Source organism: Parambassis ranga, chromosome 16, assembly GCF_900634625.1.
Source record: "Parambassis ranga chromosome 16, fParRan2.1, whole genome shotgun sequence".
Classification (NCBI taxonomy): Eukaryota; Metazoa; Chordata; class Actinopteri; family Ambassidae; genus Parambassis; species Parambassis ranga.
This window is the reverse complement of record NC_041036.1, coordinates 9,473,531-9,487,828: the sequence shown is the minus strand read 5'-3', so window position 1 is coordinate 9,487,828 and position 14,298 is coordinate 9,473,531. Positions and strand designations below refer to the sequence as shown.

Here is a 14,298-nt window from a genome sequence, read left to right as displayed (position 1 = left end):
TCACAAAGAACATATATATAAATGTTTGGCTGAGCAGGAGTCCTTGGTGCTGCTGGACTGGACGATGCCACGGTGAAGATCATGGAGTCCTCTGGCTGTGAGTGGGACATCATCTTGGGGAGGGGGGTGCCTGTCTCCTCTGTCCACCACATCGTCCATCAGGGTTTGCAGAGCTGACAATCGGCGGCTGCCATGTTACTAAAGATGTTTTTAAAAAGGGCAAAAATAAAAATAATAACCTCAACAGAGCGGCTTCCAAAGCAGCTTAAAATATGAAAAGCTATAAAATATGTATCCTCACCCTCCAAAGGTGATGATGGTCAGTACACCTCCTCCAGGACAGACAGCTGGTCCTGCAGGGAGCCCCACTCTCCTCCACCCAGCAGTAATTCTCTGGTGCAGTGACAGACCTGATGCTTAATGACACATTAAAGCAGTGGTTTCAGGGTTATTTGCAGGGTTCTTACACATGTAGCTATTTAATTTAAAGTATTAAAATTACAAACAGACCCTGTATCAAGTCTTACAATTGAATAAAATATAAATTACATTTAATCATATTTGCCTATCTACTGGTTATATATCTAGCGTTTGCTCAGTAACCGGTATATTAATTATGATCAATAATATGGTTAAACAGCAGCTTAACGTCACCTCCCCACTGCGCTCTCCCAGCCTGAAGAAAATGAGCCGTCACCGGTTTTGCTGCCGCTGGAGCCGCCTCTCCTCTTCCTCCAACAACAAATGAATATATTAAAAAATTCCAAATGTCTAAATCCACACTGTTGTCCCGTTTGTTGTGTAGTCCGTGTTGTGTCGCTGTCGCTGCTTTTGTTTTTCCCGGGGCAAAATTTATGACGTCGCGCCACAATCAGGAAGTGATTTGAAGGCCAGACCGTCCCATTTCCCAACAGTTGAGGATCCTCCGGAGGATCCTCAGGAGGACGCGGCCTCCTGAGACCGCGTAGGCTGCGTCCTCCGAAGGATGCAGACCCTGAAATGAGACACAGCTACGGTCCCGCTGTGTACACTTTAAAAATGCTGCGCGACTATGCTGAAATGTACGGTAAAGCGTGAAGAAACTCCACGGCGCATTCAGATGTTACCGCGGAGCTGCAGCCGACATCGTCATCTGCTCTTAAAAAGCACAGATCTTGTCCAACTTTCAGAGCTTTGGGATTTGATCGTTTTTAAAACTAGTTTTAACTCTAATGGTTTTATTCTGTAAAAATATCTTCACATCATCTGTGCTGCTCTGTGCGGGAGTGTGTTTCAACATACAACCAGCACACACTCAAAGTGGATCTGGACACACACACAGAGGACAGAGGAGTGAGCACTAAACACACAGACCAGTTCACATCATCAACACCCTCCGCCACACATTGATTCTGTGGTTTTTTTTCCGCCAATGCGATTTTATAATACAGCTCTTTCCATTCATTCAACTCCGCGCAACTCTCTCTCTCCTCCCGTCCGCGTTCACACACACGCGCGGATATGTTCACAGAGAACACGGCCAAAGTTCTTGATAATGGAAAATCGCGCACCCCAACTCAGCACAGACAGAGCTGGTAACGCAGCAAACCATTAGGTGACTTAAGGTGAAACGCGGTTACCGTTGAGATAAACTACGTCATATGCCCATAGTCACATATAAATAATAACACCAAAAGCTGTTTTATTAATCAGTTAGTTGCCTTGTTGTAACTTTAGTAGTTGCATATATCTGATTATAGTATTTATGCTATTAATGTATTTATGTGGTTAAATCACATTATTTATTTTAACCTTTATTTTACCAGAAAATGTCATTTTACAAAACAAGAACAGGCTGACATGAGGTCAGCGTTGAGTTCATATAGTGAAATAAAAACCTTCAGCTTCAGTTGTAATCCATTCCTTAGATTAGAACTAAACTAGGCTCAAATTAAAGTAAGAACTTTAATTTCAATTTGGTGAGTCATCCAGGAAACATGAAAAAGGACAGGTCTGTATGAGCAAACTCATTCTACTGGCCTGTAATGTATGGAGCTGAGGTGGGGGAAGGTCCTGGCAGGGTTCAAGTAAGCATGTATTTATTCGTCTTATCACTCAGAACTAACTGAGAGAATTAAGATTTGACTAACACCTCGATTCAAAATTCTTGTAGCTTTAAAACTGTCATAGAGCATACAGGTGTATATTTGACCTTTATAAACCCCAATGACCAACTCGCCGACCGATGTGACACCGAGATGCCACCACACACTGCTTACAGTGATGAAACAAGAACATATTTATAAAGATACTGTGCCAGTGATCTCCAATTCAATTCATATTATTATTTATGAAAGAAATGTGGCCCTTTGCTTTTCTAATGGAAGACTATGTGGCCCTCGCAAAAAAATAATTGCCCACCCCTGCTCTAGTATGACAGATAATCCCACTGCACCTCTCATGTACCTCATTGATCTAAAATCTTCTCAAACCTTGACACGGTTGGAAAGCACAATAACAAAATAACTTCAAGGTAAAACATGCTTTATAAATATCCACAAACTATTTAATAATACAGTGTTTTTTATTAACATGATGAACTGACTTTATATCTGTGTTAAAAATCCTGAAAGGCTCAGAAGAGCTCCTCTGTGTGTATGTGTTTGCTGTGACTTATCCCAAGTCAGGTACAGTGTGTTTGTTCTCACATCTTCTCTCTCTGTTCTTACTGTTTAAAGCCTTCCTTTAGGCCCTGCAGTCTCAGCGTTTAAACCATCAGCAGCTTCAGCACCTGTGTCCTTATCTCTGCCCATCTGCATGTTGACACTTTGATGCGTGTCTTTTACTTTGAGTGGTTCATGTTGACACATGTTTACTTAACTTTAAGAGCATTTGTGTCATAATATGTGGGGGAAAAAACACAATTTTAACAACAGCTCTGGCAGCACTCAAAGTGGAATTTCTTTCATTGTGTTATCTTTGACATCAGGAAGTTATATGCTACCTTCACGTCCCCTCGGAAGTTTAGGTTTGATTCTAAATTATTGTTGTGGAATCGTTCGTTTGGGGCAGATGTAATGATTTGTTGATTTAAAATAAGATAACTATTTTACTGAAGATTGAGACGCAGGATTTAATATTTAAGTCTTCACTTTGCGCTTTACGATTTGTACCACTGTACGTGAAGGCAGCAGTGCACCCACCTTGTTTTGGATTTGGCGGTAGCCCAGTTTGTCTTTAATCTAGGGGACTAGCAGAATAATAATACACTAGAAACATTTGTTAAGTAAATCAAGCTGCAAACAAAAGTGCAGAACTGTATAAGTTTGAAATTTTAACTTCACAATCATGTCAGCAATGCTCCTTGTGACAGCCATGGCTCTTTGTGAATCATGTAGGTGAAACAGCATGACTAAGATACTTTTATAAAAGTTTAACACCTACCTGCATGTAGCCTAAATATGAAGAATAAAGATCCTTTAACAGTTATCACCAAAGCATAATTATATTAATCATACTGAAATAAATATAATTATATAAACTTATATAATTACTTTATTAGATATATGTTGGAATTTGAGAAAAACAAGATTTATTTCAGCTGGTGATATGATGATCTAAACCTTCACTTTTTTTAAATCATCTACCTGTGTTTTGCAGTAAAGCCTTTGTCAGTGACCACTGTCTCTGGTTCATGTTTGGGGATCTTCCTCCTCCCTCCGTTTACTCTGCAGCTCGAGGTCTTTGGGCTCTGCTGCTTTATGTTAGTGTAAATGAGTTGTGTTTCCACAGTGGCAGGTCGCTTTCCTGCACACCTCACAAGTAGCAGTTTCTTCTTCTCGTCTGTCGCTGTGAAATAACTCCAAACAGCGCTCCTCTTCCTCTCTGCCATCTCTGCTAGCTGTACTTTACAGCCAATCAGGAGCTCCGTCTGCTCCGGCAGAGTGGAGAATGAGGGGCGGAGTACGAGTAAAGTTGCTGAAGGTATAGAAGAGAAACTTCCACAGAAATATCGATCTCATCACGCTAGTATCGAGTAATTACTGATCCTAACTTTGGTATCGATACTATCGATATTTAGATCGATTCGCCCACCCCTACTTTAATCCTCGCCACATTATGGCCTCAGATCAGATGTACCTGATGTATGGTGGACTTATGCTTCCCTGTGAAACTCACTCCACTGAAAGTCTGGAGTTTGCGCGTGAATTCACCTTTAAAGACGACGACGTTTTGGTTGTGACCTACCCGAAGTCAGGTGAGTGTTTTCCAGCGCAGGCGGTGATTTCTCCTCGGTGTCTCTGTGGCAGCCTACATGATAAAGTTTACTTTTATCCACACCTTGGTTCCTGCCTCACGCTGTCCTCTCTGTCCAGGCGTGTCAGAAACACACGGCTGTTTTGTGTTACATGTGGTGAAATGTTGTTGTTGAGCTACAGGGACACTTTAGGGGCCACAGCTGTACAGATAGACAGGAGCGTCCTCAGAGCAGGGTCCTCAATATTTCTACTATGCTGCTAAAACAGGAGGTTGATTAATATAGAAGTAATCCAACATAATATTAATAGGGCAACAGAATTAATTATAACAGTGAATGTAATGGTTTTACCTTTTTTTAGTCTTTTTCTTTTAATCCTGGTTTTGTCTGGTTGCCTAAACATGATAACTTAAACTTGCAATATTACTTTAAGACCCCAAAGTTTTCAAACCACAAAGCTTGCCAGCTAGCTATAATTTACTGTCTAAAATGTGGGGAACCCTGCAGGGTGATGGAGGCTAACCCCTCTTGGATTGGTGTGTGTCTCCTGTGTGGAGATGATGCTGGTCTTCTTCTACTTTTAGCAAAATGTTGATTATTTTCCTTCTTCCACTCTGAAAAATATGTTAAAGGATAAAATTATTAACTACCCCTTGTCTTTGTGTCATTGCACACACCCTCCCCACCCTGTCAGTGGATCATTTATGTGTTATTTTTCTTGGCTTCCTGCTATGATTCTGATTCAGATTTCAAATTCCTGGGGGCTGTTCCAAACGGACATAACTTTATTAACATGATACAAGCTTGCATTGTATGTGGCTGCTGAGAGGGATGTCTGCTGGTTAAAAACTGTGACTTATTGTTTGGTCGTTTCTACAGGAGCTGCTTTAAGTGACCCTGCAGTTTAACCATGTGTCAGCTCATGCATAACAAACGGGATCTGTTCAAGTATCATTATGCTTCCTCACTCTTAAGTTAGTGCTTACACGAGTGTTAACAGCGCCTGCTTTTTTTTTTTTTTTTTTTGCAGGTACAATCTGGATGCAGGAGATCCTCCCGCTGCTGCTGAATGGGGGGGATCTGACCCCAGTCCTCACTATTCCTAACTGGGACCGGGTCCCCTGGCTGGAGGAGACAAGAATGGCTCTGGTTGTGGATCAGTTACCGTCTCCCCGGGCATTCGTCACTCACTTTCCCTACCAACTCCTGCCTGCTTCCTTTCACACCTCCAAAGCCAAGGTGAGGATTGTCTGATTCCATATTCAGAAATGGTACACTGCACCGGTTACGTTTTTGCATTTGATCACATTGCATTTGTGTCATAGGTCATCAATGTCTTGAGAAACCCCAAGGACGTCTTAGTGTCTTCATACTACTTCCACCAGATGGCCTCTTTCCTCGAGGATCCAGGAACTTTTGAAGAGTTCATGGAGAAATTTCTGGATGGCAGAGGTCAGAGGTCACATACAGACGATCGTCCTCAGGAAGATCATGTAGTTTGTTTCCATGTGATTTTAAGTCACCCGTGCAGTGGTTAATCAAATAATGAGGTGGTCCAACATCTGTGTTCTGCAGTGTTGTTTGGAAAATGGACAGACCATGTGAAGAGCTGGAAAAACACAGAGCTGGGAGACAGGATCATGTATGTCACGTATGAAGAAATGGTACAGGTAAAAAAATATTCTCATATTCATACAAAAACACTTAACTGCAAGGAAAAACGCCAACAGTGACTCACTTGAAGAATGATTACATGCATTAGCTGGATGCTTATTGATGGTAAAATGGTTGGCTTGAGCTGAACAAGAAAAGACCTTGTATTAATACCTGGACTTAGACAAAGCCCATTCTTAGTATTTTCAGGCAGAAACATGCATCGTTTTACAGAAATGAAAGAATGTGAGTTGGTATGTCTCTTTCAGGACCTGCCTGCGGCACTCAGGCGTATGTCTGACTTCTTGGGTCGTAACCTGAGTGAAGAAGTCATTCAGAAGATAGCAGAGCATTGCTCATTCAAGACCATGAAAGCCAACAACATGTCTAACTTCAGCCTGGTCCCTAAGCAGTACATGGACAATGACAGGTCTCATTTTCTCAGGAAAGGTAAGGACTTAAGGACTCCCACAACATACCAGCTAAGCATTTAAGTCAGGTTAAAAGTTTGTGGACCTTCTCTCTGTTTGTGTTTTGGTGTCAGGTATTACTGGTGACTGGAAAAACCACTTCAGCCCGGAGCAGCTGGCCCGGTTCAAATCTGCCATTGAGAAAGAGCTGGAGGGGGAGAGCTTCTCTCTGCCATGGAGCCTGGACTAACCAGCAGCTGGAGGCACAGAGAGAATCCTAGGCCTGTATTGATCACTTTAAATCGGAATAGGAAATTGGTGCTAATTGGACCAAAATTCCAAGAGTTACTTTGGTTTTAATATTAATCGTATGTCTAAGACCTTTTATTGAGTTTAAGAAGTGAGAGGAGCGGGTGAAAGTTCTCTGCACCTTTTATTATGAGATGTTCATAAATATGAAAAGTCTGTATTTAAACAAGGTACTTCAGTAACGGTAGGTTGAAATCTGTCAGTGTGCTTTAACGGGACTTAACCATGTTTGTGCAATTTGTGTTGAAGCTATAGTAAGAAGGTGCTGCTACATCACTGGGATCTCAACTTAAAGTGGCTTTGTGCAGCAGCACAGGTATTTTTCTGCCTTTTAAATGTGATCTTGTGCTAATTTATGCATTTCAGCTAAAACTACTGAGAGGCACTCCTGGATTTTAATTTAATGGGGTTAAATGCAAGGAATTGCAGTTGAAGCACTTTAAAGTATTGCATGAAAAGAGGTCAATGAAAGTTTTCACTTTCTGTATTTTTAGTGGTAATTAAGGACCCTAGACATTAGAAATGCCCCCCCCCCTCCCCAATTTGCATCCGTTAAACACATAAATACATCAGCTTGTGCTTTTTGTTTCTGTCTGTCTCTGAGAGTTCTTCTGAGGTGTTTTGTTTCCGCTGTAGTTTCTGCTTGTCGGATTTTGCTGTGTGTTGGTGGAGGTGTTTTTTGACTGACATGACAGGATGTTGTTTGTATTGAACTTTCACAGACATCCCCAAATGTTCGCATACAGCTCCTCTCAGTACAGTGGTTAGTTATCTTATTACTATGACTTTTGTTATCATAAAATACATGGTAGTATCTGTTGTACCTATTAACGAAGGGTGTTTACTGGGATATTATGCTGTTTTATCTACTCTGATGTCTTCCTGGGTGTATTTTGTGGTACTTACTTCTCTTACTTTTCAGGCTCAAATTAAAGAAATTAAAGTTGTTTCTTTTTGTGTCGATTACTCAGTAGATACAGAAAATAACGTTCAGTCATGCTTGGCTGTCTGTCATCACATCTGCTGAATGAGTGATGATATTATCATTTAAAATGTCCGGCATGCACACTGAGTGTACGCGGTACAGTTCACATCACTGCTCACAGACATTTTGTTTTTATAAGGCAAGATCAGGCAGGGCAGTGTGAATGATAATGGGCACAAAAAACAAAGAGCTGACAGAAAGGAGTAGTAAAAAAAAAAAAGGGAAGGATTCAACCACAACCACCAGGTGGCAGCCAGACACCTCCACCCTGCCTGCTTAGCTCAGTTCATTCACTATTCATGCATACTCAAATGTTGGCCTACAGGGGGAAGAATATTAAAGAGGAAATGTTATTATCTAGGATTTACCTATATGTATATGCTGACTGCAGTACGTTTTGCAAAAGAGGCCTTAGGATCATTATGACACTACTAAACTTTAGTATGACAGATAATCCCACTGCACCTCTCATGTACCTCATTGCTCTAAAATTTTCTCAACCCTTGACACGGTTGGAAAGCACAATAACAAAATAACTTCAAGGTAAAACATGCTTTATAAATATCCACAAACTATTTAATAATACAGTGTTTTTTATTAACATGATGAACTGACTTTATATCTGTGTTAAAAATCCTGAAAGGCTCAGAAGAGCTCCTCTGTGTGTGTGTCCTTTTCCCCTGAGTTCTGACACTGCTTCAATTACATGATGGCCTTTTGTGCTGCCTGGGGGCGGCTTCGTGTGTTTGTGGGTTTGTGTGTGTGTGTGTGTATAGGCAGACGATGTGCTTCAGGACACCCACCTCGCTGCCGCCTTGTGCCCACTGGTCCTGCCCTGGGCTGCCCACAGGATGCTGGCCTGCTTTGATGCCCTCTTCTCATCAACACACACACACACACATATTACAGTACACAAGATAGCCAATAAGTCCTTAGAAGATCCTGTAATCTTTAAAAAGTTTGTAACATTCAGTCGGCCGAGTCTTCTTAAGTCTCTCAGCGCCCGGAGCAATGCTGGCATTAAGCCGATGAACCTTCACTCGAGGCCATTATTCCTTGTTTTTTTGTGTTGTTTTTTATTAAACTTAGGGGTTTATGTAATTCATCATAATCTATTTACCACAAGTCTAAACTCACCTGCTGGGAGAGCCTGTAAAGTGTATTCACCAATCAACATACAAGTATAGTACAACTACAGTCTAACCTGGTTGCTGAAGATACTGAAAATGAGCTTTATTTTAACATCCTGGTCACAGTATACATCGGCCTTTTTCTTAATATTCGGCCAGGCTGTTGTTTTTTAAGTTCACTGTTAACATTTCCAGTGTATGTGTCACATGGATACCTTTTAAGCCACAGCTGAAAGCTGGTTTAGATGCCTGACTCCTGACCAAACAGGCTCTGGAAACAGAAGCAGTGAAAAAGACACAACATGGCTACATGTCTCTCGTCTCTTTAAACACAAATCAGCTACACTACCTCCTTTGTTTGTGGCGCCCTGCTGGCATCCTTGTTGTTATACACATTCAGCCTGCTGTCAGCCATCCCCAGGGTCATATAGCCTGCTGTAGACATCTGCAGATAGACCAGCGATAGCATACAGTGCCACATCTAAACATCCTCTCCTTCCAGTGGCCAATGGACCATCCCTGCTCCATGCTTTCTAGTGATACACACTGTTTAGTAAATATTATATAAAGTTCCACACACTTTTTATCTGCTATAGATGAGTTATAGTATTCAGTCTTCATTATATTAGGACTGACAAACCCATGTCTTTCCGAGAGTGCCACTGTTTCTGTATTTTCACTGACGTCAGCCAGCTTTCATTACAGACTTTTCCTCTTCTGCTTTGTGATAGGCCAACCCAATACATACAGTTCATCCATCTATCTGGCTACACGCTATCTCTCCCACCCTCCTGCAGTGTGCCATAGTACACATCATCCTCTCCTCTGTGCCACTACCAAAACAACACAGCTTCTTCAGAAATGGAGAAGCTGACACATAATCAGGTAGGAAGCACTGGCACATGTGCGATTAACTTAAATTCCTTAAAAACACACACAGACACGCATACTCCTCGGTCACGCCCCACCCAGGGTGTCTGCAGAGTTCCGGGCCTTGGGGCAATTAGCAGTAATGGCAGGAAGCTTGTTAGTGTTATCTGCTGCCACGGCGGCCTCCACTGGCACTGACGGACCCTGGACTGGTCACGTAGAGACACAGACAGTCAGACAGGGAGCCTAGAAGGAAGGAGGAGGAGGAGGAGGAGGAAGAGGACCAGTCAGAAAGCCCTGCAGGCAAGTGGCCTTAGAGGACATCTAAAATGTTCACCTGCTGGGCTCCTTCTTTAACTAAAAGTTTATAAAAGCCTGTTTATAAGTAAAGAAAACATTATCTAGTAGCTACTGCACCAACTGCACAGCACTTACTCATCTTGTATAACCTCAGATGACCTCTCAAAGTGTCTCCTTTATGTGCCACTGCTTCATCTGCCGCATGTCTCCTGGCTGCAGCTGATATGTGTATTGTTGAAGCTGCACGTCTCTCTTCCTGCATGCATCATGACACTATACATGCAATGAAGTGGGAAGGGGAGGGGGGGTGGTCTGACAGGGATGACGGTAGGAGTAGTGCTGAAAAGCGTAAGAGGATGTGGTCAGGGAGGCCCAAAAAAGACTAAAGAAAATAAACAACAGAAATCCCTGAATGAGGCTCAGACACAACAACAGTCACGTAGGTTTTTACCAGGCCCAGGTTTCTTTGTCAGACTGGCAGGCGCACAGACATTAAATGTTACTGATCATAATGTGATAAGACAAATCCAAGATGATGTGACATCATCTGTAACATGGGATTTTATAAAAGCACCGTATGTATTTTACAATGTATTGTTTCACACCACTTTAAACACACTTGTTATTGTTGAACATATAGCTTAAAGTTTCTGCACATTTATTAATATGTGGGGTCTAACACACAGTTACTGATATAACTGAAAGGTTATCAATTAACATAAACCTGTAAGAATGTTTTACTAATCTGGGGTAATCTGATATACTTATTGTGTTTGTGAGAATGTGATGAAGAGAACGGGTTTACCGTATGTGTTTATGTGTGGATTTATTTTCTTTTCCTTTCACCATTTCCCCAAGGCAACAGCTGAACAAAAGAAAAAGGCCTCGATCAGCAGCAGAGGCAGAGATAAGACCTGACAGATACCCCAACAAACTACTTACAGTAAAGCTGCATGGAGAAGTACGTGCCAGTGTCTGCATTGACCCTCTGTTTCTGTCCCCCCCTACGACGGCTCACTTCTCACAAGAGTCTGTTTTTGTTCTTCATATCGCTGACACACATTTAAACCAGAGCCAGTTTTTAAAATATACTTTCTTTTTCTTCATTTGTTCTCTGTTTAGAGGAAAACATCCTTAACGGAAATTCTAGTCAAATATCAGCGGCAGGCAAAGCGCATGCAGCCCGTCTCAGTGTTTAGACATAAATTCATTCACTCATGTGATGGTATGCAAAATAAACTGGAAGCAAAATAAACAGGGCTCCATTCTGGTGAACTTTTCTATTTGTATTTCTAAACTGGTTTGCGGTTAACAATTTCCCCTGCAGTTCATAATGTCAGTGTAAACTGTAACCGGAGTGCTCCATTGTAACAGAAATATATTATTTATGTAATTAGAAACTAAATAAACTATATATAGAAATAGAAAGACGTTTGAGATGAGACATGCAAAAGCGGCTTACGCATGTTTGCATGAAAAAACAGAAAATAGCTAATTAGTCTAAGCTCACATGTAAAGATGCTTAATTTTAGACGGGCTTATGGCACAGCGGCCTACCATCTGTCTTCCTTCTATTGTTGTTGCTGATTGTATTTTGAATTTCAGTGACTTTCATTGACAGAGTCAGCTGACGCAGACTGGCTGCAGATGACAGATTTGTACTTTTTCATTGTAATAGATTTCAGACCAGTCAGTTTCCCCTCATACAGTTGTCATGAAGGCTGTAAATGTGTTTATATCCATAAAGTTGGGCAGTTTTCACATGGTGGCTGCTAGATGATGGAGACTCACTCACGGTCACTCAAGGACATTTATGTTCATGTAATGGAAACAAATCCCTAAAGTTCTAAATCCAGCAACAAGAGTAAAGATCAGAAAGCAGATTGATTGCAGCGGTGGGTTTTGCAGTCTTCAGTTCTCACACTCTGATGGTGCAGGCGGTGTTTTAATCACAGCGATAGAACATCAACCGCTCATCTGCAGCTGCATCTGCCACAGCGGGTTTGGATGTTCTCGATGTTCTGATGAAAGATCTGGTGACAGACTTGATGGCGACATTCAGGATTGTTTAGACTAGGCAGCTGTTTGATGAGGGACATAGCTTTGCCTGAAAAATTATTTATCCGAGTTGCACCACGCTTTGTTGTCACAACTCTCCTCTTGCTCATCATTCAGGGATCATGGGAAAATCAATCAAACACATGATCACATCTATCACCTGTCGCTGCCCCTTGATAATCCACCACGAGTTTACGAGGTCAGAAGAAGCATTGACCAGCAAATAGTCGAGGTCACAGCCTTTGTTGAATGAAGGTGCAGGGGTCAGGCAAAATGCTGCACCACTCCAGAATATCTACACGCACAAAGGACGCAAAAGGGGGGCGTGCAAGGTTACAGTATACAACACAGTGCAGTGTTTGTTTATTAGTTATTTGTGTGACAACAATGGCTGGCGTATACAGGTCTGGATAACCTCGGATGTCTGTTTTTTCAGTGAATAAATATAAACTGGATAAAAATAGCATGAAGCCACATTGCTGTCACTTTCACATTGATAACAATAGAGAGAATAGGGGACAAGGGAAATATTCCTTTTGTACAGCGTCCTGTCTGTCGTTATTTTAGTAACAGTGATTATGTTACCAACAAGAGTTCTGCATGCAAGGAAACTGTGCTTACTATGCAAATATTAATACCAGCTGCAATCTTTCTCTTAACAATACAGCATGAACCCTAAAAACATCTTTACTTCATAGTGCTGCTGACAAACTAAGCATGAATTAAAAGTCTTCCAGATATGGACAGTGGATTATGGGGTCTAAAATATGCCAACTTCCTTCTTCAGTTGCACATAAAATCACATGTCACATGGCTCTAATATGACAAAATCAGATTCTATGTACTAATATTTACAGATTCTGCAACCTGTTATTGTCTGTCTTTGACAGTGCTCTGCATTACCAGTTGATGTCACTGCCTAAAATACACAGCAATGTAAACAACAATGGGGATCTAACCAGACTTTTAAAGTTCTTCTAGTCTTGAACCCCAGCATGATGCACCCTGTCAATCTGCAACCATCTGTCTGTCCATCTGTCAAGCACAGCATCTCTGCTGTCTGATCTGGATCGAGTGAAACTTCTCTAAAAGTGTGTTCTCAGCTCACCAAGTTCCAAATGGATGTTCTTGTGCTTATCTGTTGCATCGCTGCATTACATAATTTTATGAAATGATCCTGATCTGGCAAAGACGACGTGTGTTCACTACCTGATAGCTACATACCATCACTCCATTGTTTCTGTCTGCATTTCTAAACACGGCATGTGTCAGGTTGACAATAAAACGTTACAAAAAAAGAAAAAAGTTAAAAAGTTAAAGTTTAATTTTTTGCTTCCCACTCACTCATCCTCTCGCCTTGTAACATAATTTTAGATACAGCTGTTTACTGTGACCCCAAATAAACCCTTATCGGTGTAGTAAAGATACTTGAGGAGAGGCACATACACACACAGGTCTGTTTTGTTCACACAAAGGGGAGAGTGAGGGTGTGTCTTCTCCAGTCACGAGAGTCTGTCTCTGTCTCTCACTCCTTCCTGCCTGTCTCGTCCTCGTGTCTTTAGCTGTCACTGCATTGTTTCTGTCAGCCTCTGTGTTACGTGCTTGTGTGTTATGACTCACTATGTATATATGAGGTATTATTTACTCCAGAGCAAGTGTGTTACATTGAATGGGACAGTATCACAGACCTTTGTTCCTTAAACTTGTCATTGAATTTGTCATTTTAAATCAAAATGATGGTCATCACCATGAAGGAGTGAAAAATAGTCAAAAAAAAACTTTACAACAAATGTTTTAGATTTAATTTAATATTTACATTTCCTGTTTGTGTGCTATGTAAATTTACATGATTATTACATTCTAGATGTAGAGCACTGTGTAACTGTGGTACTCACCACACCACACCAATATGATCCCATCAACTTATGTAACTTTGAGATTATAGTGTCTTTACTTGGTGAGTTTGACACATAATGTGGAGGTTTTTTTACTCCATATGTTCCATCTAAAAAGTCTTTCAGGTAGTATGTAACATTTAAAACAGCTGCAGATCTTTTTATATATTTAAAGCAGATTTAAGAGAAATACATAATACTGAATTTAATGAATTTCTTAATGGTTTTGGGGTGAGTGGCATGGTGGTTGTCATTGTCGCTTTACACCAAGATGGTTTTCATTTGAGTTTGCATGTTCTCCATGTGTCTGGGTACTCCCGCTTCCTCCTGCAAAAAGATGTGCCTTCAAGGACTCTAAATTGGCCAAAGATGTGAGTGTGAGTGGTTTGTCTCTCTTTGTTAGCTTTGCAATAGGCAGATATAGGCAGGATATAGACTCCAGCCCACCATG

At 41.2% G+C, this 14,298-nt stretch overlaps 1 protein-coding gene across 1 annotated transcript; it reads left to right on the top strand.

Moving 5' to 3' along the window:
• The first annotated feature begins 3,976 nt into the window (after positions 1-3,976).
• On the top strand, positions 3,977-7,557 carry LOC114448616 (sulfotransferase family cytosolic 2B member 1-like). Its single transcript, XM_028425676.1, has 6 exons — positions 3,977-4,237; positions 5,268-5,476; positions 5,563-5,689; positions 5,813-5,907; positions 6,160-6,340; positions 6,435-7,557. Exons 1-6 carry the CDS (start codon positions 4,099-4,101, stop codon positions 6,548-6,550), a joined length of 867 nt encoding a protein of 288 aa, XP_028281477.1. The 5' UTR covers positions 3,977-4,098; the 3' UTR covers positions 6,551-7,557.
• The last annotated feature ends 6,741 nt before the right edge of the window (positions 7,558-14,298 follow it).